The sequence below is a fragment of the Pongo abelii genome, chromosome 9 (assembly GCF_028885655.2).
Source record: "Pongo abelii isolate AG06213 chromosome 9, NHGRI_mPonAbe1-v2.0_pri, whole genome shotgun sequence".
NCBI lineage: Eukaryota > Metazoa > Chordata > Mammalia > Primates > Hominidae > Pongo > Pongo abelii.
Window position 1 is genome coordinate 30,561,639 of NC_071994.2, and position 26,991 is coordinate 30,588,629.

Sequence of the window (26,991 nt, forward strand, 5' to 3'; positions counted from 1 at the left end):
AGCTATTCAGCAGGCTGAGGTGGGAAGATTGCTTGAGGTCAGGAGTTCGAGGCTGCTATGATTGTGCCACGGCACACCAGCCTGAGTGACAGAACTTTTGTCTCTTAAAAAAAAGTAAAGTCTTTTTATTGAAACTACCAAAATGCTATATATAGAGAGCCAAAAGAGTATCCAATCCTGTGAACAATTATATAACAAGGTTATCTCAAGTCAAAGAGTACATAGATTGCACACTAAAATCTTGTCTTAACCCCACAATTGCTCTTTCATTTCCACAATGCACTAGTCAAAAATCCTCGCTGCTTCTGCTCCCAAATCTCATCCAATCTATGCCCTCCACTTTTACCCACACAGATTATCCTTCGAACTTGTCTCCCTGATTGACCTATATTCATTTTACCTCTCACATTGATGCTGAAGTTATCTTTCTGAAATACATTTTTGATCGTGTTATTCCTCTGCATGAAAACATTAAATAGTTCCCTATCAACTAGAGAATAAAGTCTACAGCACACAAGTCCTGCAGAATCTGGCCCCAAGCTACATTTCCAACTTCCTCTCCTGCAGTTATCCCGTTTATCCCATACACTAGAAAACTATGGTTTTACTTTAACCAAGCAATAGTTTGTCACACTCCATTACACCTCTGTGCATTATTCCCTTGGACTGTAATGTTTTTCCCCCTTTTCTGTCTCAAAAACTCCTACTAATTTTTTACAGCCAAGCTTAAACATCAGTTTCTCTGTGAGGAGTCCCTAGTTCTCCAAAGCATAATTTAAAAACTCCAATGTGCTTTGTCCCAGTAGCTTCTGGTATACACCAGTCTCACAACTAAGGTTATCCTCGACTAAAGTGCTGTCAAATACAAATATGCATGCCACATGTGTAATTTCAAATTTCCTAGTAGTCTCACGAAAAAGGCAAAGAGAAATTGGTGGATTTTAATAATATATTTTAACTATTTAATCAAAAATAGTACCATTTCAACATATACTAATACAAAAATATAACAAGAAATTCACATTTTCTCACTACTAATTCTTTGAAATCCAATACATATTTTATACTTGCAGCATATTTTAAATTCAGACACTAAGCTGTGATGGTTAATATTGTCAACTTGATTGAAGGATGCAAAGTATCGTTCCTGGGTGTGTCTGTGAGGGTGTCGCCAAAGGAGATTCACATTTGAGTCAGTGAACTGGGAGAGACAGACCCATCCTCAATCTAAATGGGCACCATCTAATCAGCTGCCAGCGTGGCTAGAATAAAGCAGGCAAGAGATGGACGAGCAGACTTGCTGAGTCATCTGGCCTTCATCTTTCTCCTGTGCTGGATGCTTCCTGCCCTCAAACGCTGGACTCCAAGTTCTTCAGCTTTTGGACTCTTGGACTTACACTAGTGATTTGCCAAGGGCTCTCAGGCCTTCAGCCACAGACTGAAGGCTGTACTGCCGGCTTCCCTACTTTTGAGGTACTGGGACTCTGACTGGCTTCCTTTCTCCTCAGCTTGCAGACGGCCTATTGTGGGACTTCACCTTGTGATCGTAAGAGTCAATGCTCCTAATAAGCTTCCCTTCATATATATATATGTATATATATATATGTATATACATATATATATATGTGTATATATATATATATATATGTATCTTATTAGTTCTGTCCCTCTAGAGAATCCTAATACACTAAGCTGTTTTCCAAAATAACTGATCTGCATTTACATTTCATAAAATGTGTAATTGAAAAAGTAGATTCACATACCCAAATTGTTCTAAATGTACTTGAAAGTTTTCTAATAACTGAATCAAATATCAGTTTTCTATTTTAAATTGAAATAAAAATTAAATAACAGCTGAAACTTTCTCAGTCACTATATTTCAAGTACTATAGTATACTAGAATGCAGCTAGTGGCTATTATATTGGACAATATAGCTCTATTGTAATTATTTGTGTATACATCTCTGTTCCCTACTTAATTGGACCATGTCTAACTTGCCTGTATCCTCCCCACTGCCTAGCATAAAGCTTGAACACACAAATGGAGCTTTATGAAAGTTTGTTGAATAAGTGAAAATAAATGTGGCAGTCACTTGACTCTACAGCGACATGAAATCAAGAGCATTCTTTTGTAAAAAATATAAATGGCGTTTTTATGAATACATATACACACTCAAACACACACACACACAATTCCTCACACACACACAAGCACAAGTACGTGCATACAAGCAGAGGCCTGCAGCATTATTCGCAATACCCAAGATATGGAAACAACCTAAAGCTCATTGAGAGATGGATAAAGAAAGTGTAGTATATACATAAAATGGAATACTACTCAGTCTTAAAAAAAGCAGGAAATCCTGCTATATTCGACAACATGGGCAAACCTGAAGGGCATTATGCTAAGTGAAATAAGCCAATCACAGAAGGACAAATACCGCATGTCCACTTATATGAGTTATCTATAAAAGTCAAACTCCTAGAAGCAGAAAGTAGGATGGAGGTTGCCAGGGTTTAGGGGAAGGGGGAAATGGAGAGTTGCTGTTCAGTGGGTATAGTTTCAGTTATACATGAATACATTCCAGAGATCTGCTGCACAACACGGGGCATATAGGTAACAAGATTGTATTGTACACTTAAACATTTAAGAGAATAGAGCTCATGTGAAGTTCTTACCACACATACACACACACACAAAGAAAACTAATCGTGAAAAACAAAACAACAAAAAAGAGAACTCTGGTGTGGGATATTGATAGTAAGGGAGTCTATGTCAGGGAGACGCAGGGGGTGCATAAAAATGATGCTGTCTTCCTCAATTTTTCTGTGAACATAAAACTGCTCTGAAAAACAAAGTGTACTTAAAAGAAAGAGAAAAGAAAATCACTTAAGTTTAAGTACATTCAATTTGTTACTAATTCCTTCAATAATAAAAATTAATTGAAACATATTACTCCCCCTTCCTCCGGGCCTTCTTCCCTCTTTTCTCCTTGCCTTAATGCATGTATGGGTATGCTACATAATTAGCACTTCATCATGTGTTTTTATATTCTCTAGTTGTTTTGCCTTCTCAAGTTGTATTTTAAGCTTCTGGAGATAGAGATCATTCCTTGTATTTTGTAACCGTTATCACACATGGTTTAATGGTAATAATGAAATGCAAGAATTTAATATGTGACATATCATCAATTCTCAGATGACTTTTTTAAGTAAAGCCTTTCCCAATCAATTCCAGAAGCCTAATCTCTCAACAACACTCACATTCATAGCACTATCTCTGGACAGCTAGGACCCAGACCTACTCATATTGGCAATTTTTCTCTAATGTGCTACAATGTGTTTTCATCTGCAATTGTCCTTTACTCTCAAGAAAGTGGGATCATGTTTCTGACCTTTGATACAGCACCCCACATCACTTAGTGCAATGCTTTCATCAAAATGGATCCTTCCATAGATGCTGATTCCTGTTCCCATTTCCCACTCCCATCTCCTCCAACCAGCCACAAGATGCAACAATGACATGGCGAAAGAGAATTCTGTATGGGCAGCAATCTCCTTGGCCTTGTTGCTCTAGATCCCTAGTAACAGGTAACTCTAATAAATAAGTGCACACATGTAAATTTCCACAAAGGGAATTATAGTAGGTTTATCTTTTATTCTAATATTGCTTGAATAAGAACAAGATTAAAATAAGCACACACACACAGAATGCCTCTGTGAATCAGTCACAGGATTCCTCTAAGTCTGGGCTGGTGTCCTTTCTCTTCTGCTTGCATAGCTCTTTGATGGTCTCTATCTCTGCAGGACTAAACTTGGAGGTTAGTGTCACATTGTCATAATCAAATTCTTCATCAAGTGAAAAGGGCTGAACTTCATCTCCAAGTATCTATAAAAGGTAACAAAGGAGGAAAAAACATACACAATCATTGTAAATGAAGATAAAGTTGAAAAATTAACTCCCTATTAATATTTAATTAAACCTTTTTTCAGACTTCAGCACTCTCAGCTGATTAAGCTGTTTTTAAGTAAAGGAATAAATTCAATTATTCAATTTGACCTAATTTAAGCCTCTTAATATGCTCCATTTGTACCATGCTGTATCTGAATGAATATCATTAACTAATGCTGCCCAAGGCAAGACTCAGAAAGTCTCCCTTGCATATACTCATTATACATTTTACTACTTGTAGTGTCAGGACTACAGAAGCATACAGAAAAACCAACAGTTATATTAAAATGTAAGAAAAATATACACTAAGATTTTTTATCAACCTTTAATAGATTTTCACCATTTGCTAAAAAAGATCTATATTAATAAAATTTACTTTTTAAAGATAAAAATACCCTACATTGAATATACTTCTTCAGATAATACCTATAACTCTTGGCTAATAACAGTAAAACTTGAAACATATTTTAAATTTAAAAGTCCAGGATCTCTTTTTTTCTACCAAGAATTTTAAAATATTACAGTTTATCTATAAGTAAAGTAGTTACAAAGAGATGTAATAATTTTGCATCTATTCATAATTTGTGAGTTTTAAAGACTTCCTAAAGGAAGGCAGATAAAAAAGCATATTTTCCAATAAAACAAGAGTATGCCTTAAATCTCTTGTATCGCCCCCTCTAAAGCCTCTCCAAAAACAAATGGTGTGTGATACAATGAAATCATCCAGTACTTCTATGTAGCTCCACAATATGCATAGTGATGCTGAAATAATTGAAAACTACGGTTTATGCAAGAATGAAAAAATGTCCCAAAGCTATAATCAGCTTTAAATATTCTTGCATGGAAGATGATCTCATTGAGTGGCTTATGCAATGTTGGTAAAAATGTAGCATCTAGCTCAGAAACTATCTGCCGTTACTAAAGGTGAAAGAAGAAATAATGAGTAGTTATCTCCTATCTGTTCCACAAGTTATGTTTTGAAGTTAGGTGTGCAGTGCTAATAGCAAACGCTCAGCCATTTATCATCCTTTCTTAGTAAGATCAGCAGGAGAACAACTTCTGGAGATGCGTTCATTGCCTCTTTATTAGAAAGGACCTTAGTGCTTTCCTGGCAAAACTGCCACTGAGTTTCCATGGTGAGTTTGCCGTGGTGAGTTTCCACCATGTGTCAGCCCTGATACTAAGAACCACGTGGCATGAGCAGTGATATTCAAACAACCCTGCTGGTAGTCACTGTTACCCCTACCTTATAAAGCTCTGAAAGGTTAAGTAACTTGCCCAAAATACACAGTTAGTAAGGGAGAGAAGCAATATTTGGATCCAGGGTAATCCGCTTCAAATAAAGCCTCACCTGCTCAACAGAAACACCAGCAAGAATCAACCTTGAAGTTTTCACTAATCCAAGTCATAGCTCTTTGGAGAGAAGACCTTTTCTAAATAAGATGATCCATTCTCACAGCCTACCATTAGAAAACTGTACTCAAGGCTACATGTAATACCATGACTATCTTAAAACCCAGCTGTACACAAAAAGCAAATCAGCCTGCAAGGCTGATCAGTCCATTTTGATCACTTTCTGAGATCAAATTTATCATCAACACAGCCAAAGTGACAGTGGGACAATCTTGCTTAGATGGCAAATGCAGAAACACACACACACAATGACACAAGATGTTCATTTCCTGAATGTTAAGTGTTCTTGCTGTCTCCAGCTCTACTCAGCAGTAAGTACTGAGGCCTGCTGGCTTGGCCACAACCCCATCCGGAGCCAATTCTAGCTGATCCTGGCAAAACATAAGGAGGAGACCCTGTTTCCACCAATATATTCAGTCTGATGGGAATTTTGCTGCCCTTTCATGCCTGGGTAAAGGCCTTTCATCACACGTCTATTAAGCTTCAAGCTGCCTATACCTGCGTGTGTCCCCTATACTAGGTCTTCAAATTCTACCTTCAAGCCTCTAAAACCTGCCTACACCTTACTAGCCATCCTCACTAGATGCAGTCACTTTGTCTTCACCCACCTCTCACTTAGGGGTTAGAATACAATTTCAAATTAGACAAATCAGTTTGCCGTGTTAAAATCTCAGTGACACCATACCATGCCCCCGACTCCCTCTACAGAACACAAATAACCTCAGTCCCCACCTCCCTTCCCTTTACCTGTTCACTCAATAAACATTTATTATATAGCAGATTCTGGGAACATAAAGTGATTATAGCAAAATCTGTGTCTACAAGGTTTCATAACTTCAAGGAGAAGACAGAAGTATAGGAATGATTTCAGTATCACGTACTTTGCTCTCCAATAGAGGAATGCAAAAAAGGGAAACAGAAGCATAGAGAGGAAAGTGCAGAGGCTTCACTTACTCTTCTATTTTTTTTGAGACAGAAATTCCCTCTGTCACCCAGGCAGGAGTGCAGTGGCATGATCTCAGCTCACTGCAACCTCTGCCTCCCAGGTTCAAGCAATTCTCCTGCCTCAGCCTCCTGAGTAGCTGGGACAACTGGTGCATACCACCAGGCCTGGCTAATTTTTGTACTTTTAGTAGAGACAGGGTTTCACCATGTCGGCCAGGCTGGTTTCAAACTCCTGGCCTCAAGTGATCCACCCACTGCAGCCTCCCACAGTGCTGGGATTACAGGCATGAGCCACTGCACCTGGCCTCTTACTCTTGATTGAGTTTTGCCACTCTCCAGAAAATCCTACTAGCCTCCGCACACATCACTTCACTTATTACCTACCTCATCCCAGCAACCCAGATAAAGTAAGGCCTGCATTTCGGACTTACTTCTAAACTCTGATCAGGGCTCCCACGGCCAAGTTGGTTCTAGATACGGCCCAACCCATTGCCTTCCTAAGATTCTCCCTTCCCTGAGGTCTCAAACTACCTTGTGGCTATAATATCCAAACTTATGGTACTAGAGATGTAGAAATTTATTCTTAAATGGAAACATCTTATTTTCCTTTAAGTTTTTTTTTAATACATTTACATTCTTCTGTCATGGAGGATGATTTTCTTCATCAGTCACTTGGTACTAACCATAACAATAACATGGAATAAAGTTTTCAGCAAGTCAGTAAAGATAATGTTAACACAAAGATTATTCATTTATAATATCCTTCAATGTATAAAAATATAATTAAAGATAAAAATTTCTTCACTAAGAAATTAAGGGTTATCAACAGCAGCTATTAGATTTTCTAGGCAATCAGTTAGATACTGAGATATTAAAGCAAGAAATAAAGAATAGTAATAATGTCACATTTGCAATGCCAAAACATGACATTCAGGACACTCTAAACCATTTTGGGGATATACTGTAATGTGGCCAGTACATCCCTGAGTCAAAATGTCAGAGGAATAGCCTCCTGCAGTCATTCAGATATTTTACATTCTTTCCACAAACTCTACATTCCTATTAAATTCTAGTCACTGTGTTAGGTGCTGGGGATACAAAGATGAAGACCTATATGAAATCACAAACAATGAGATAAACACATAAACAAATCATTAGAGTAAAATGTGGTAAGAACAGGGTGATGGGAACACAGAAGGAATACCTGACCCAGACTAAGTTGGAGGGGATTGGGAAGGAATCAGAGGAGGCGTCTTGGAACAGGTGATATCTGAGCTGACTCTTAAAGGGCAAACATTAGTTTACAAGTTGACAAAGGAGAGCTTTGCTGACAGGGGGAGTTTCCATGAGCAGACCATGGAAATAAGATGCAGAATTTCACATTTGTGAGTCTGAAAGTAGGTGAGCATTGTCAGAGCACAAAGTGTAAGTTGGAGAGTAGCAAGAGACAAATATGGTGCCAAATCATTCTAGAGATGATGAAAAGTCACTGAAGAATTTTTTGAAGGCAGGGAAAACACTTGGTCATCTATGCATTTCAGATGAATTCCTTCATCCATTAAATTTTTAAGTACCTACAATGAGACAGGTGCTGGAGTAAAAAAAAAAGGAAAAAAAATGCCCTGCCCTGTTGGAAATTATATGAGACAGATCACTATGAAGGTTAAACAGAAGGTAGATTTGAGTGGGATAAGCCTGGAGCCAGAAGAGTACTCAGGAACCTGCTAAAGCAGTTCAGTAAGAGATCATGAGAACAGGAGACTGGTAGCAGAGATTTGAAAAATCCGTAGAAAGTGAAATTGGCAGCACTCGATAAGTGACTGGATATGGAAATGTATAAAAAGGAAGAATGCAGAAAGGGAAGCAGGTAAAGATAAGCACAGTTCAATTTGAATGTACCCGAAGGAATCTAGATGAATTGAATATACAAACTTGAAACTGAAAAAAAAGGTGTGAAGCTAGAGATACCAATTTGGAGATGAAGATGGATTCAAGTATGTAGGCTGGGAAGAACTATAGGTTAAGCACAGAACGCTAAGGAACACCAACTCATAAGGGATGGGTGGAGAGAAAACCCAAAGGAGTCGGGGAAAACTCAATTTGAGAAATACATAAAGAATCACAGGAGATCATTGATGGACATTTGGGCTCCTGTGCAGCACACCTACATGGCACATGTACACATATGTAACAAACCTGCACGTTGTGCACGTGTACCCTAGAACTTAAAGTATAATAAAAAATAAAATAAATAAAATAAAATAATCACAGGAGAAAAGTGAAGTGAGAACCAATGAAGCAAGAGTGCCAGAGGAAGGTCAATGGTGTCAAACACGGTAGACAGATCCATTAAAAGGAAGACTGGAAAGTGTCCGCTGGATTTGGCAATCATAAAGCAACTGACGCCTTCATTATGAAAACATCCAGGCAGGCAATTGGAGCCAAGGATATTTTACAATATATTGAAGAGTCTAATAGCTTTTCAATTCTGGATGAAAAGAGAGAAATAAGAACAGACAGTAGCCAAAGAGGGGTCCAAGATGAAGGGAAGCTTGTTTTCCTTGTTTTGTTTCATTTTGTTAAGGATAGGAAAGACTTAAACATGTTTACATGTTGATGGGAATGAACAAATAGAAAAGAGAGAATGACCCCAACCACGTTATTACTGTATACCAGAAAATCACTCCCATTTAGTGGTGAGGTTTATTGTTTATTTATGTGTTCATTTAATAAATGTTTACTGTATGCCTACTATATGCATGGCACTGAGCTCGGCACTAGTTCTGACTTTGCATGTTAATTACGTAAGCTTATGATGACATGCATGAGTGAATTTAGTCTTCCAAGACAGGAGACACATAAGTAATTCAAAGTGAGCCCAGGTAGGTGCACACCACAATTCAGAAGATATCACTGCAGTCTTCTAAATGACAGCTTTTCAAATACTGAAAGGTTGCATCTCTATGTATATATTTCAGTTATTGGCTGTTGTGGCATACTTTGGAAATTCTCTTCTTTCAAGCTCAGTTCGTGTTAGAGTTCAAAGCTATAAGATGCCAAGGTTTTTAGATTACAAACTGAAATTATGATTTATTTCAGTAAAGACTTTGTGCAATGGAACACTAAGTCCCCTGCTGCTAAACAAAAACAACCATGAATTAAGTTATTAATTTGTTATTTTTGCCTAAGGAGCTGAAAGAAATATGTGGATTTCAGGTGTCTAATTTCAAATCTAATTGAAATCTTTTTGTAGCCTCTCAGGGAATAAAATTTGTACACTATTGGAAAACTTTGAGTCCCCTTAAAATTGCTCATGTGACTTATTCTAACAGAGACACTGTTGATGGAGAGATTGTTTTCATTCATAGTACCACATAGGCAAATTAAAGAAAATAGAACTAATGCTTAAATCAATAATGGCGGCATTTAGTTGTAGGCTACTATACAAAGTAATATGGTAAATAAACTGTCTTTATAGGTGAAAATTTTTAGAGTCCTATTATGAATTGGAAAAACAGGAGAGCTCCTATTAAAATACCACACAAGTTTCTTCTATGACCTCTTCTACAGTTTTCACGGGGAGACGGTAGATGTCACAATTTTTCATCCTCCTAATAACAACTCTCTTTGTTCTGTCTACAGAACAAAGTAGCTTGAAGCAGCTTCAAACTTCCAAAGTTCATCAAAATAAAGTAACTAAGGCAAGGTAATTCTATACACATTATTCTATACACAATTACGTATGCGTGTGGAACCAGTGGTAAAATCATGATTATCTCAATAGATGCAGAAAAGGCCTTTGACAAAATTCAACAGCCTTTCATGCTAAAAACTCTCAATAAATTAAGTATTGATGGGACGTATCTCAAAATAATAAGAGCTATTTATGACAAACCCATAGCCAATATCATACTGAATGGGCAAAAACTGGAAGCATTCCCTTTGAAAACTGGCACAAGATAGGGATGCCCTCTCTCACCACTCGTATTCAACATAGTGTTGGAAGTTCTGGCCAGGGCAATCGGGCAGGAGAAAGAAATAAAAGGTCCTCAATTAGGAAAAGAGGAAGTCAAATTGTCCCTGTTTGCAGATGATGTGACTGTCTATCTAGAAAACCCCATCGTCTCAGCCCAAAATCTCCTTAAGCTGATAAGCAACTTCAGCAAAGTCTCAGGATACAAAATCAATGTGCAAAAATCACAAGCATTCTTATACACCAATAACAGACAAACAGAGAGCAAAATCGTGAGTGAACTCCCATTCACAATTGCTTCAAAGAGAATAAAATACCTAGGAATCCAACTTACAAGGGATGTGAAGGACCTCTTCAAGGAGAACTACAAACCACTGCTCAATGAAATAAAAGAGAACACAAACAAATGGAAGAACATTCCATGCTCACAGATAGGAAGAATCAATATCGTGAAAATGGCCATACTGCCCAAGGTAACTTATAGATTCAATGCCATCCCCATCAAGCTACCAATAACTTTCTTCATATAATTGGAAGAAACTACTTTAAAGTTCATATGGAACCAAAAAAGACCCCGCATTGCCAAGACAATCCTAAGCCAAAGAACAAATCTGGAGGCATCACGCTACCTGACTTCAAACTATACTACAAGGCTACAGTAAACAAAACAGCATGGTACTGGTACCAAAACAGAGATATAGACCAATGGAAAAGAACAGAGCCCTCAGAAATAATACCACACATCTACAACCATCTGATCTTTGACAAACCTGACAAAAACAAGAGATGGGGAAAGGATTCCCTATTTAATAAATGGTGCTGGGAAAACTGGCTAGCTATAGGTAGAAAGCTGAAACTGGATCCCTTCCTTACACCTTATACAAAAATTAAGTCAAGATGGATTAAAGACTTAAATATTAGACTTAAAACCATAAAAACCCCAGAAGAAAACCTAGGCAATACCATTCAGAACATAGGCATGGGCAAGGACTTCATGACTAAAACACCAAAAGCAATGGCAACAAAAGCCAAAACTGACAAATGGGATCTAATTAAACTAAAGAGCTTCTGCACAGCAAAAGAAACTACCCTCAGAGTGAACAGGCAACCTATAGAATGGGAGAAAATTTTTGCGATCTACTCATCTGACAAAGGGCTAATATCCACAATCTACAAAGAACTTAAACAAATTTACAAGAAAAAAACAACCACATCAACAAGTGGGTGAAGGATATGAACAGACACTTCAGAAAAGAAGACATTTATGCAGCCAACAGACACATGAAAAAATGCTCATCATCACTGGCCATCAGAGAAATGCAAATCAAAACTACAATGAGATACCATCCTACACCAGTTAGAACGGCAATCATTAAGAAGTCAGGAAACAACAGATGCTGGAGAGGATGTGGAAAAATAGGAACACTTTTACACTGTTGGTGGGACTGTAAACTAGTTCAACCATTGCGGAAGACAATGTGGCGACTCCTCAGTGATCTAGAACTAGAAATACCATTTGACCCAGCCATCCCATTACTGGGTATATACCCAAAGGATTATAAATCATGCTGCTATAAAGACACATGCACATGTATGTTTATTGCGGCATTATTCACAATAGCAAAGAGTTGGAACCAGTCCAAATGTCCATCAATGATAGACTGGATTAAGAAATGAGGCACATATACACCATGCAATTCTATGCAGCCATAAAAAAGGATGAGTTCATGTCCTTTGTAGGACATGGATGAAGTTGGAAACCATCATTCTCAGCAAACTATCGTAAGGACAAAAAACCAAACACTGCATGTTTTCACTCATACATAGGAATTGAACAATGAGAACACTTGGACACAGGAAGGGGAACATCACACACTGGGGCCTGTTGTGGGGTGGGGAAAGGGGGGAGGGATAGCATTAGGAGATATACCTAATGTAAATGACAAGTTAATGGGTGCAGCACACCAACATGGCACATGTATACATATGTAACAAACCTGCACGTTGTGCACATGTACCCTAGAACTTAAAGTATAATAAAAACATATATATTTAAAAAAAAAAAAAAAAGAACCAGTGGTAAAATTAGGGAAAAAATCTGAACCAAATAAATGTTAAATGTTTGAAGTGATGGATATGCTAATTACCCTGATTTGATTATACACATATATGTACCAAAATGTCACACTATACCCCATAAATATATACAATTATTATATGTTAATTTAAAAATAAACAAAATTAGGTAAAACATTGAGTTGGTCCAATTCATATCAGAAAGTTGATGGATTCTTAATGGGCAATTAAGAGAAAGTTAGGAAGGACATCCAGAATACATTTTCAGCTTTTCAGATTGAAATCACAGAAAGAAACCATCATCTCTAATCCCAAAATGGCCTTTCAGTAAGCCCTTCAGGACCCATTTGCTATAAATTAATGATTATGTTCTTTTACTAGCACTGGGTGCTTTAAAACAAGAATAATGTTATCAAACCAAGGCAGTGTTGGTACAGTACAGGTTGAGTATCTCTTCCCAAAATGCTTGGGATGAAGTGTTTTGGATTCCAGATTTTGGAAGGGTTGCAGAATATATACGAGTTGAGCACCCCTAATCCCCAAATCTGAAATCCATAATGCTCCAATGAGCATTGCCTTTGAGCATCATGTCAGCCCTCAAAAAGTTTCAAATTTTGGAGCATTTTGGATTTTTCCATTAGGAAAGTTCAACCTGTATTGTGATTCTAGACGGTTGTGAAAAGTTACTCTAAAAAATAGTAATTAGAAATAAAAATTCCCAACCAAGATGTTACTTCAGATATTCAAAAAATAGCAAAAGTTGTTAATCTGTGGCTTGTATCATTTTGATTCCAACATTTTAAAATGTCCACATTTCTGGTAAGAAATTTATATTCCTCTTAAATATACCACCATATATGGGGTCTCAACTTGATTTATACTGCTATTTGATAGATTCCAGAAATCATTCAGTTTTTTCAGTCCATTAATTAAAACCACTTTGTAACAATTTCTATAATTGTACTAGATTATATATATTCTCAAATAGTACTGAAATAAAATTGTGTTTCTATAAAAGTACTAGGTGCCATGTCTACTGGCTAGTCCAATAACTTTTATGGCCACAAGTGAAGTCAACAGCATGAACAAATCTTAAAAAAGAAATTGAGTCCTTCTAGAAATAGCCTTATAATTTTAGCTTTTTACAACTCAGAGAAAGCAATCTATAATTCAAAAAGCATATTAAAAAGTGGCTGTCCCTACCAGTTTAGCCGGTAATCAATTTGGGAGTTTAATATAAGTCTGCACGCATCCTGGATATACTTTCATGATGTCAGTGAACAAAAGTACTTATTAGAAAGTGGCAATTTAAAACTGAAATGTGTGGATTATTTCTGACTGAATGGCTAATTCTATAACAGAATATCTTTTAGTAACAAGACTAGTACCTCATGATTAAATAATCCAGAAAGACCCTAAGGATTTTGTTAGAAAGCAATAATAAAGAGCCCTTAACAACTTCTTGTGCCTGATCCTGCTTTGTGTTCCAGTAAGGAGGGTGAGAAAGGTCATTACCAGTGCTAGCAACAGCCTCTATTGATGCATGTTTATTAAGCATATGTAGAAGAGCTGCAAAATGATAGCTAAAGATGACTTTCAAGTTGCACATTTGCAAGAGTAAGTATATGGCATAGATTCCATTTTCATGGCTAGGTGACATTTCTCAGCCTCCCCTGTGGCCAGTATGAACATGTGGCTAAGTGGTCACCAATGGAATGTGAGCCGAAATTAAGGACCCTGAGTCCTAAGCCTTGGGGAAACATGCTGCCCCCATGCTCTTCTCTCCTCCCCTCCAGGTACGATGATGACCTGACCTGGAACACACAGGTGAGGACAATGTCTTAAAATAGAATGGACATCCAGAAAGAAGGAACCTGGGTCCCTGATGACTCCCCAAAAAGGAGCCACCTGCTCATTTTAAGGGCTCTATATAGGCTGTAAATAAGAGAAATAAACATCTATCTCTTTTCAACCATTGAATTATTATTAGGATTCTCTGTTATAGCAGCCTGGCCTTACCTCAACTAATTCAAAAGTTTATAGAACCTTATCAATAATAATAAAAACAGCCAGTTCAGACTAAAAAGGGCAAGAAAACTGTCCATCCTTTCTATTGTGTAGTCCTTGGGTAGCACTGATCTGTAGCATGGCATACACTGTAAAACAAAAATGGTTTCCACATAAAAACATAATTGCTTTATGTGTTTAAAAAGAAATATATGCATTTGAGATAGATGGCTGTGAGAGGGACCAATTAAGCAACTTGAATTTTATATTTTCCCAAATCTTAGAAAAATACAGAAGCATACAGCATTTCTTTGAAGGGATGAATTACAAAATCAAGGCAGTGTGGAGAATGAATTCCCTGTGGAGTACCTCTTCCGTCTGTTTGTCCATTCTTTTTACAGTGGGCTTTGGCTTCACTTCACAGGTAGGAGGCTGGGCCACAAAAGGGATACAGGAAGGAATGCTGGTGCTTACATCCTGCTCCACCTCTCCTGGAAGCAGCAGCAAATCTGTTGGATACGAAACATTTCAATTGAGCCTTTCGCAAAGTTCACAATTTACCTAAATCATTTAAATGCCCAGAAGTCGAAGAAAATGAAGCAAATATGCTCACGTAAAGTAGGTCCATTTCACAATGCCTGTCCTCCTTTGGGAACTGGACTCAAGGGATTGCCCTTTCCTCATAACAGAAGCCATTAGTGCATTTATTTTTATTTTATCCTTGCAAACGTAAGAGTCCCTCCAAAATGTCTGGAGGATTACTGGTTTTGGAGTAACCTGACTGTCCCTTTTATCCTCAACTCAATTTCTACTCTTGTACGAAAATAAGGTGATAAGATGTTACTTTTGCTTCATTTTCCCATATTTTCCTGGAGGGATAAAGAGAAAGAAAATGGAGTACTGATTTCATTCTGTAACAATATGGCAATATTTCAAAAATATATATTAAAAAACAGTAATGCCAGAAGGAAAGTACTTTAACTTTCAGCAGAAAAATGAAATACTCTGTCGTATTCAGAATGCATGGTCTAATTTTCAACACTTGCAAAGAACAACAGCAACGTGTTTCCTGCTTGTTAAGCACAATCTCAAGAATTCAATAACTAATCTTGGTTTTCTGATTGATCCATTATAAGCAGATATGTCTCCTGATTTTTGCATGTATGATAGTACATGGATGAATCAGACAACTGATGATCTTCCACAGCTTTCTTTAAGGAGGACAAAAAAACAAACAGAAGCACAACAGGTTTCCTCCTCAGTCTGTTTTCATAGGACCAGAAGGGCTTGCTAGAGCTAGCCAATAACTTGGAACTGACTCTGGATGATGCTGCCTACTTCTCAAAGATGATCCTAATTAAGGCACTAATTAACTTCTCAGTGGAAGTGATTAATTAATAACAGGCATGACTTGACTGCTGCAAATGGCAGTATGTAAAGGGAGATAATTGAGCAGGTATTGATATTCAAAAACTGAAACTTATTTGTAATGAATCCGTCAACAGTACAGATATCCCCTTCACAAAAAAATATAATTACAAAATTCTTATGACTCCAGCAACAGAGAACACAGACAGCCTGGAAACAGAATTGTGGAGGGGAAATGGCAAAGAAGGTAATTCTGCTATGACTAATTACTGAAATCTTAGACTATGATTTCATTAATTAGCAGAAATAAAAACAGTAATAATAGCCAACACTTACATACTCATCATTTTATATGCTTTAGCTTAGCTAATACTCCCAAAGCTCTATTATTTCTCGTTTTACAGACAATGAGCTAACAGACAGTAGCCTCACTCAATATCCCACAGCTAAAAAGGGCAGAGCTGGGCAGTCTATCTGCAGAGCCCATGCTCTTATCCTACAATGTCACATTACGAACTTTCTTTAAATAAGCATTTTGTTACATATTTTATTTTACTGGATCAAATTAAACACTCAAACTTAGAACCAACAAATGTCACTACTATAACACATTAGCATGGTTAGGCAACATTAAGTACATTTCCCAAACATTTCATACCCAGAGAAACAACATTTTAAAATTCAATGAGGTTGGTGGGAAGACTGGTTTTCTAATGCACCTATTTATGAGTTCAAAGCCAAACTCCCTCACTGAGCGTCCTTGTGTAACAGCCTAGGACTGGTATAAATCTGGTGAGGGACCCACCAACAAGGAAAGCAGCAAGAGACAGGCTTGGGCCTTTCGACATGAAAACTGTTATCTACCTGACCCATTGGCCGACAGCGCAAACGTCAGTTCAAATGTGAAATCAAAATCAATTCTGCTTTCAGGGCTATTTAAAATCATCGTTCTGGCTGACAGTATTGTGCAGTGAGGAGGATAACTCTGCAATTTCTTTACTGAAACTTCACTTCTCTAATCTACTTGCCAAGAAGGTAGGATTTTCAACAAAAATGGTTTCTTTCATAATAATTCTACTGCCATGGGAACAAGTCTTTCAAAATAACAAGACTCAGTATTCTCCACATCTTAAATTCTTGTCATTTGTTTCTTCAGAGTAAAAGTGAAATGCACCAATGCATATCTATTAGTGCCTAACATAGCACCTTATACATAGTGAATTCTCAACAAATACTTGGAGATAGAAAATGAATTTTGTACATCTCAACTTTTAAACTCAACAGCAAGTATCAAGAGTCTGCCTGCCAATAAGATGTTGCGGATTATGTAAAATAACTATAGCCCTTACCCTCAAAAACTAAACGTTACAGGAATAAGACTTTCATATATAAAATCAATCAAAGAATAATCAAGAAAAAGTTGAATGGCTCTAACTCTAAAGATGACAGATTTATAAAAGGGCAAAAACAGTATGAATGAGAAGAGCCTGGCAAGGCATATATTATAAAGAAAACTACTGCAATCATTTAGCCATTTTACAAATGTGGGTGGGTTATATATACTCATATTCTCTCAGGAGAAAAAAAGTACTGTATTCACTCATGGTAGGAAATGAAATTTCTGAAGTTCTCTGTATAACTTTCTGAAACAGAAATGCTTTAAGAGACTTAATCTGATCATGTAGGTGTTGTTTCTAAAACAATCAAAGGCTTTGTTTTCATCTTAATAAAATGCGACCATCTTGGCATTATAGAGTCAGGGCCACTTTCAAGAATGAATCTTGAGGTTGGACGGCAAGACTGGTTGAAGTATTTTAATCTCTTCTTTCTCAACCACATGTTTAGAAATTCTATTATTTAAAAAGTAGCTATTCATGCCATTTGTCTCTGTATTTTGTCAATGATCAGCAAGTCAAAGACTACAGCCATGTAATCTAATACAGTGTTACAAAGTGAGCAATCTACTTGACATCTGAAAATTTATATACAATAATATTTAATCTACCTGGCATATTTATGAAATTAACCAGTCTGTTCATTTGTTACCACATAAAATGGCCAACATTTCCTCAAAGTTTGGGCATCCTAATACAAAAGGGATATAGATAAAAAACACTTCAGCCATCCAGGCCACTTCTTTATTATTATTATTATTATTATTATACTTTAAATTCTAGGGTACATGTGCACAATGTGCAGGTTTGTTACATATGTATACATGTGCCATGTTGTTGTGCTGCACCCATTAACTTGTCATTTACATTAGGTATGTCTCCTAATGCTATCCCTCCCCCTCCCCCGACCCCACGACAGATCCCGGTGTGTGATGTTCCCCTTCCTGTGTCCAAGTGTTCTCATTGTTCAATTCCCACCTATGAGTGAGAACATGCAGTGTTTGGTTTTTTGTCCTTAGGATAGTTTGCTGAGAATGATGGTTTCCAGCTTCATCCATGTCCCTACAAAGGACATGAACTCATCTTTTTTTATGGCTGCATAGTATTCCATGGTGTATATGTGCCACATTTTCTTAATCCAGTCTATCATTGTTGGACATTTGGGTTGGCTCCAAGTCTTTGCTATTGTGAATAGTGCCACAATGAACATACATGTGCATGTGTCTTTATAGCAGCATGATTTATAATCCTTTGGGTATATACCCATGTAATAGGATGGCTGGGTCAAATGGTATTTCTAGTTCTAGATCCTTGAGGAATCGCCACACTGTCTTCCGCAATGACTGAACTAGTTTACAGTCCCACCAGCAGTGTAAAAGCGCTCCTATTTCTCCACATCCTCTCCAGCACCTGTTGTTTCCTGACTTTTTAATGATCACCATTCTAACTGGTGTGAGATGGTATCTCATTGTGGTTTTGATTTGCATTTCTCTGGTGGCCAGTGAGGATGGGCATTTTTTCATGTGTCCATTGGCTGCATAAATGTCTTCTTTTCAGAAGTGTCTGTTCATATCCTTTGCTCACTTTTTGATGGGGTTGTTTGTTTTTTTCTTGTAAATTTGTTTGAGTTCTTTGTAGATTGTGGATATTAGCCCTTTGTCAGATGAGTAGATTGCAAAAATTTTCTCTCATTCTGTAGGTTGCCTGTTCACTCTGATGGTAGTTTCTTTTGCTGTGCAGAAGCTCTTTAGTTTAATTAGATCCCATTTGTCAATTTTGGCTTTGTTGCCATTGCTTTTGGTGTTTTAGACATGAAGTCCTTGCCCATGCCTATGTTCTGAATGGTATTGCCTAGGTTTTCTTCTAGGGTTTTTATGGTTTTAGGTCTAATATTTAAGTCTTTAATCCATCTTGAATTAATTTTTGTATAAGGTGTAAGGAAGGGATCCAGTTTCAGCTTTCTACCTATAGCTAGCCAGTTTTCCCAGCACCATTTATTAAATAGGGAATCCTTTCCCCATCTCTTGTTTTAGTTAAGTTTGTCAAAGATCAGATGGTTGTAGATGTGTGGTATTATTTCTGAGGGCTCTGTTCTTTTCCATCGGTCTATATCTCTGTTTTGGTACCAGTACCATGCTGTTTTGGTTACTGTAGCCTTGTAGTATAGTTTGAAGTCAGGTAGCATGATGCCTCCAGCTTTGTTCTTTTGGCTTAGGATTGTCTTGGCAATGCGGGCTCTTTTTTGGTTCCATATGAACTTTAAAGTAGTTTTTCCAATTATATGAAGAAAGTTATTGGTAGCTTGATGGGGATGGCATTGAATCTATAAATTACCTTGAGCAGTATGGCCATTTTCATGATACTGATTCTTCCTATCTGTGAGCATGGAATGTTCTTCCATTTGTTTGTGTCCTCTTTTATTTCAGTGAGCAGTTGGTTTGTAGTTCTCCTTGAAGAGGTCCTTCACATCCCTTGTAAGTTGGATTCCTAGGTATTTTATTCTCTTTGAAGCAATTGTGAATGGAAGTTCACTCTTGATTTGGCTCTCAGTTTGTCAGTTATTGGTGTATAAGAATGCTTGTGATTTTTGCACATTGATTTTGTATCCTGAGACTTTGCTGTAGTTGCCTATCAGCTTAAGGAGATTTTGGGCTGAGATGATGGGGTTTTCTAAATATACAATCATATCATCTGCAAACAGGGACAATTTGACTTCCTCTTTTCCTAATTGAATACTCTTTATTTCTTCCTCCTGCCTGATTGTCCTGGCCAGAACTTCCAACACTATGTTGAATAGGAGTGGTGAGAAAGGGCATCCTTGTCTTGTGCCAGTTTTCAAAGGGAATGCTTCCAGTTTTTGCCCATTCAGTATGATATTGGCTGTGGGTTTGTCATAAATAGCTCTTATTATTTTGAGATATGTCCCATCAATACCTAATTTATTGAGAGTTTTTAGCACGAATGGCTGTTGAATTTTGCCAAAGGCCTTTTCTGCATCTATTGAGATAACCATGTGGTTTTTGTCTTTGGTTCTGTTCATATGCTGGATTTTGTTTATTGATTTGCATATGTTGAACCAGCCTTGCATCCCAGGGATGAAGCCCACTTGATCATGGTGGATAAGCTTTTTGATGTGCTGCTGGATTTGGTTTGCCAGTATTTTATTGAGGATTTTTGCATCGATGTTCATCAGGGATATTGGTCTAAAATTCTCTTTTTTTGTTGTGTCTCTGCCAGGCTTTGGTATCAGGATGATGCTGGTCTCATAAAATGAGTTAGGGAGGATTCCCTTTTTTTCTGTTGATTGGAATAGTTTCAGAAGGAATGGTACCAGCTCCTCCTTGTACCTCTGGTAGAATTCGGCTGTGAATCCGTCTGGTCTTGGGCTTTTTTTGGTTGGTAGGCTATTAATTATTGCCTCAATTTCAGAGCCTGTTATTGGTCTATTCAGGGATTCAACTTCTTCCTGGTTTAGTCTCGGGAGGGTGTATGTGTCCAGGAATTTATCCATTTCTTCTAGATTTTCTAGTTTATTTACGTAGAGGTGTTTATAGTATTCTCTGATGGTAGTTTGTATTTCTGTGGGATTGGTGGTGATATCCCCTTTATCATTTTTTATTGCATCTATTTGATTCATCTCTCTTTTCTTCTTTATTAGTCTTGCTAGCGGTCTATCAATTTTATCCTAGTCTCTGATAAAACAGACTTTAAACCAACAAGATCAAAAGAGACAAAGAAGGCCATTATATAATGGTAAAGGGATCAATTCAACAACAAGAGCTAACTATCTTAAATATATATGCACCCAATACAGGAGCACCCAGATTCATAAAGCAAGTCCTTAGAGACCTACAAAGAGACTTAGACTCCCACACAATAACAGTGGGAGACTTTAACACTCCACTGTCGACAATAGACAGATCAATGAGACAGGAAGTTAAAAAAGACATCCAGGAATTGAACTCAGCTCTGCACCAAGCGGACCTAATAGACATCTACAGAACTCTCCACCCCAAATCAACAGAGCATACATTCTTCTCAGCACCACACCACACCTATTCCAAAATTGACCACATAGTTGGAAGTAAAGCACTCCTCAGCAAATGTAAAAGAACAGAAATTATAACAAACTGTCTCTCTGACCACAGTGCAATCAAACTACAACTCAGAATTAAGAAACTCACTCAAAACCGCTCAACTACATGGAAACTGAACAACCTGCTCCTGAATGACTACTGGGTAGTTAATGAAATGAAGGCAGAAATAAAGATGTTCTTTCAAACCAATGAGAACAGGCGACTTCTAAATAGAGCTTCCAGCTATGATAGTCTTGTTCAGTAGTTCTGATTCTTAAAAATGATTGAAGATCTCAAAGAGCTTTTGTTTATATGGGTTATGTCTATCAACACTCACCATATCAGGAATTAAAACTGACAAGTGTTCCAATATTTGTATATTGGAATCATTACAAATAATCAAATTACATATTAAAATAAGTATTTTTATTAAAAATCTATTTTCTAAAAACAGAAAATATTGAGAAGCATTATTTTACATTTTTTTGAATCTGTTGTAATATCTGGCTGAACAGAAGAAAGTTGGATTCCCTATTTGTTTCTGCATTCAATTTTTGAAATACGCTGTTTTAGTTGAAGTAAAGAAAATCCAGACTCATACAGATAGGTAGTTGGAAAGGGGAAGAGTATTTTAATAGTCTTTTTATATAGTTGTGGATATTTTTCTTTGATACTACACTACGATCTGAAAAATGATAAAGTTTTTAAAGGTTATTTTCCATGAGCATTCTGAAAACTTGTCAGTGAACTTTTTGTACTGCTACATTAAAATCCATTGGTCTATCTTGCACACTGAATGGATCTTTCCCCTATGTATAATTTTGTACACATTATTAATTGGTCATTTGGAAAATATTGGTTCACTGTGTTATGTAAATCTTCCAAATGTTAACATATTTCATTATGCAGTATAAAAATCACATTAGTTAATATCACCAATTTTGCCAGAAAAGCCTTTAAATATTGAGAAGCTGTCAAGCTCACAGTACTAGATACGAGTTCTCTAAAAATCTAATTTTCGCTTGATCAATTGCCAATTTTATCATTGGCAACGAATACTATTAGTTATTAGCCTTGAAGAGACAGGCTCACTTTATTCATTCTTGAGAAATATAGTCTGTCAGTCACTCTTTCAAATAAAAATGGTGATTCATGAGAGAGAAAAATAAACCAGTTCAGCACACCACTCAATCACCCAAGTGTTTTTCCACAACCACTGTATTTCAGTATGTAATACAAGTGCCTTATGAACACTTACTATTTTGACACAAAAATCATTAAAAAGAGGTATACTTAAGAATCAAGATGTAATAAAATTAATAATTTTTACTACTTCAAGAAATTTTCAGTGGAAACTGGCATTTGTTTTTGATTATAAATTTATGACAGTGAAGATGACAACTGCTAGTATAATTTGGTGCCACAAACTTGATTCATACTAAGGTGCCAGCATCTTCACCCAGCATTGCTTTTCCAACTTCACTGCAAACATCAACACATGACCTGCCAACCTCAGGGTTTCTGAGGGGTTCCTAGACCACATCTTCAGGAGTCTGCTGGTCTAGCTAATGTCAGTCCAACCCTCCCACCATCAACAACTAGAAAAGCTAGATAAATTACAAAAATCAACTATTTAAAGGTGTTGGAGAACTACCAGGGTAGCCTAAGACTTGAGGAACCAGGATTTCAGCCACAGTTCTTAAACATTTGTTGAATAAGAGTCCCTAGTTGTTCAGGGGTGGCCTAAAGCTGCTTAAAAGTGCAAATTAGGGAAGAACTTTTTTTCAAAAAAGAGGTAACCGATGTCATCATTTGTATGCACTTGCTCATTAACGGACTAAAAATGACTGGACATTGCTATGGTTAGGATATGGTTTGTTTGGCCTCAGCAAGTCTTATGTTGAAATTTGATCCCCAGTGTTGGAGGTAGGGACTGGAGGGAGGTGCTTGGTTTGAGAGTGGATCCCTCAGGAATGGCTTGGTGCCATTCTCTCCACAGTGAGTGAGTTTTCGCTGAGTTCTCACTCTTAGTTCCCAAAATAACTGATTGTTGAAAAGAGCCTGGCACCTCTTTCCCTCTCTCTCGGTTCCTCTCTCATCATGCAGTTTCTGCACGTGTGGTTCCCCTTTGGCTTCCCCAGAAGCACACGCTGGCTCCATGCTTCTTGCACAGCCTGCAGAACCACGAGCCAAATAAACCTCTTTTCTTTACCCAGCCTCAGGTATTATTTTACAGCAACATAAATGGACTAAGGCAGAAGTACAGTACTGGAGAACCTGAAAATGAAAATCAAACAAGGCTGCCAACCTTTGAGCAGGAATCAGTACCCATTCTCAGTCAATACAATCAGCCACAGCATAAGTACACCCGCTGACCGAGAGATGTGTGTAAGACAGGATGAATCTCAGAAGTAGATTTAAAAAAAAAAAAAAAAAGTTTCTTGAGCTACTTGCACTAGACCAGAAGAGAGGTTGGGCTGGGCCCACCGAGGAAGCATAAAAATAAAGATGAACAGAAAATCTTCCTATTCTAATGGCCTCAGTACAATAACTAATAACTGATACAAACAATAATTGTGCTGAGTAAAAGTTTGGGCCAGTTTGTCTGAGGCATGACAGTCACCAGGTTAACTACCTTATCTCAAATTCAAAAAAGGAAGAATAGGTTAACTTGATGTCAAATAAACACAGTGCACCAAACTCTGTGGCAGAGGCTACCCTCAGAAAAATGCTTAATACCATTGCTTAATAAAATTGGCTCCACTGAAAAACCATCTCCAATCTTTCCACCTGGGCTGCCAAATGATAAAACAAATATTAGAAAAGAATCATGCTCCTAAATCTTGGAGAATATTTATGAGAGTGAATGGGGTGAACAAATAAAGTCAATGGTAGAAAAACAATATGCAAGCCACTTCCTTGTTGCCCCAGGCAAATCTGTTGCTTAAACAATAACAACAGAATCTAATCAGTAAACCTCCCAGCTGCCAAAATTATATAAGCAACTTTACTATTTAAAATGTCACATTTCCCATCTGATATAAATATTTGCCTTCTGCTCACATTTCTGAAGTGTAAAACAAATTAGACCCAAACTAAAATTCACCTTGGCACAAACTATTTAATTTCTTTTTCATTTAAATGACCCAGATTGTGCATTATGAAAATTGTAAAGCCCTGGTGGCCTTTTCAGTAATTAGAATAGATTGCTGAAGCCTAGGTTGATTTTCAGCATAGGCTTCGCACATCATCCTATGTGTGGGAAGGTCTTGACTAGTTCATTCAAGTCTTGGTTCAGCCTCAGTAATCTTTTATACACAAATACAAGAAGGCTTGTTATCTGATTTCTGGAAAAATCATACTAGTAAGATTTTTTTATCAATATTTTAAAATAAATCTGGTAATTGAAAAATGTAACTTGAAAAACATATTTGAAGGAAACAATGTGAAAATACCGGAGAAGGTAAAAAGGCAATTTTAAAAATTGATGGAAGTCAGTGTGGCGATTCCTCAGGGATCTAGAACTAGAAATACCATTTGACCCAGCCATCCCATTTCTGGGTATATACCCAAAGGACTATAAATCATGCTGCTATAAAGACACATGCACACGTATGTTTATTGCGGCACTATTCACAATAGCAAAGACTTGGAACCAACCCAAATGTCCAACAATGATAGACTGGATTAAGAAAATGTGGCACATATACACCATGGAATACTATGCAGCCATAAAAAATGATGAGTTCCTGTCCTTTGTAGGGACATGGATGAAATTGGAAATCATCATTCTCAGTAAACTATCACAAGGACAAAAAACCAAACACCGCATGTTCTCACTCATAGGTGGGAATTGAACAGTGACAACACATGGACACAGGAAGGGGAACATCCCACTCTGGAGACTGTTGTGGGGTGGGGGGAGGGGGGAGGGATAGCATTAGGAGATACACCTAATGCTAAATTATGAGTTAATGGGTGCAGCACACCAGCATGGCACATGTATACATATGTAACTAACCTGCACATTGTGCATATGTACCCTAAAACTTAAAGTATAATAATAATAAAATTAAATTTAAAAAAAATTGATGGGCTGGGTGAGGGGGCTCACACCTGTAATCCTAGCACTCAGGCGGGGGGTGGGGCGTGGTGTGGCCGAGGCAGGTGGATTGCTTGAGCTCAGGAGTTCGAGACCAGCCTGGGCAACACAGTGAAACCCTGTCTCTACTAAAATACAAAAAAAATTAGCCAGGCGTGGCAGTATGCACCTGTAATCCCAGCTACTTGGGAGGCTGAGGCAGGAGAATTGCTTGAGCCTGAGAGGCAGAGGCTGCAGTGAGCTGAGATCGTGCTATGCACTCCAGCCTGGGCAACAGAGTGAGACTCCATCTCAAAAAAAAAAAAAGATTGACATAACAAAAATCAGAACTGTTGGCTATGTTGGTTTATGTCAATATACAGAGTTCTCATACTGACAAGAAGTGAAAAATTTAAACCATCACAAAAGCACCCAAAACATGTACTTTTGTGCCCTCTTATGAAATTTATTTTATATTGCTTATGTATTACATGCAGACTAGAACCATTTGTCTCCACGTGTTATCCTCAAATTAATTATATTAGAATCGTCTGGGGTGTTGGTTAAAATGCAGATCACCAGATGCCATCAAAGACCTTCTGAATTAGATTCTCTATTGGGAGGGAGATCCAGAAATCTGCATTTTTAACAAGGTTCCCTCCCCCAAATCACCCAAAACCCAAAACAGTGTGCTTCATCTACAAATGTAGCTTCCTGACAAGTCCTTAGCTCTCCCTTCTAATCCAACTGGAGTCCCTATGTTGCTCTCATTATAGAAATTCAGAGCCACTCAGGGTATTAAAGTTAGAGAACCTCTCCCTGGAGGATGTGATCCCTCTAGACCTCTGATCTCACTTAAACCAAATAAGTAATTAAAGAATCTGCAACATCTACTGGTTAATAGTGTGCTCGAGAAGCAATCCCTTCATGGAGTAGTGTGATGTTTGAAAGCAGAATAAAAATGTTCATTTCTTCCAATTACCAAAGCCTCTCAAATTCAAGCAGCTGAAGAAGCTAGAGTAGAGGTTTATACAACCAATGTACAGACAGTCACCATCCCTAAACCAACTTTACCTAGTCACTTTAACTTCTGTCTGATTATAAATAAGCCATCCTCCCCCAACACTAATGACCATAAAACATGTTTATGACTACCTAAAGACAGTAAACAATAGTTAAACATCAACAACCAAACCTCCGTAGAAACTGCCCCTTCTGTAAAACTAGGCATTGACTTTGATATATTCTTGCATGTTAAATCAGGAATGAGTGTTTAAAAAAAAAAAAAAAAAAACCTCCTGATTTTGAACATATTTCAAACATCCTTCGAGAAACAAAGAATACCCATGCCTATCCAGAGATGTTAACTAGAAAGAAAAAAGTTTTCCTCTAAACAAACATCAACAGACTAGCATGAAGCCTTTTTCAATCCAGCCCATGTGGAAAAATGCCTCAGAAGAAACATTTACAATATATCTTTAGTATTAAGGGTTTAATTTACATAATAAATATTTTTAAAAGCAAAAAAATGGATTTTCTTTTATTTTCTTTAGCTCACTGTAGCCTGCGTAGATTTTCAGCCTAGGCTTTGCATGTTATTCTACATGTGGGACGGTCTTGACATTAGTTCACTCAAGTCCACTGAAACTTGGTTCAGCCTCAGTAACCTTTAATACCAGGCAAGACAGCCTTATTTTTGTGATCAA

The 26,991-nt window shown here is 37.4% G+C and overlaps 1 protein-coding gene across 14 annotated transcripts in view; it reads right to left on the reverse strand.

Annotated features, from left to right (window-relative positions):
- Positions 1 to 3,638: 3,638 nt before the first annotated feature.
- IFTAP (intraflagellar transport associated protein) overlaps positions 3,639 to 26,991 on the reverse strand; it is a 63,548-nt gene continuing 40,195 nt past the window's right edge. For all 14 annotated transcript variants that reach the window (XM_002821872.2, XM_009246461.2, XM_009246462.2 and 11 more), the window contains 2 exons: positions 14,736 to 14,875; positions 3,639 to 3,889 (listed from right to left, as the gene is read on the reverse strand). In XM_002821872.2, the coding sequence (XP_002821918.1) occupies positions 3,725 to 3,889; positions 14,736 to 14,875 (305 nt within the window). In that variant the 3' untranslated portion in view covers positions 3,639 to 3,724. The remainder of the gene's footprint in view (positions 3,890 to 14,735; positions 14,876 to 26,991) is intronic.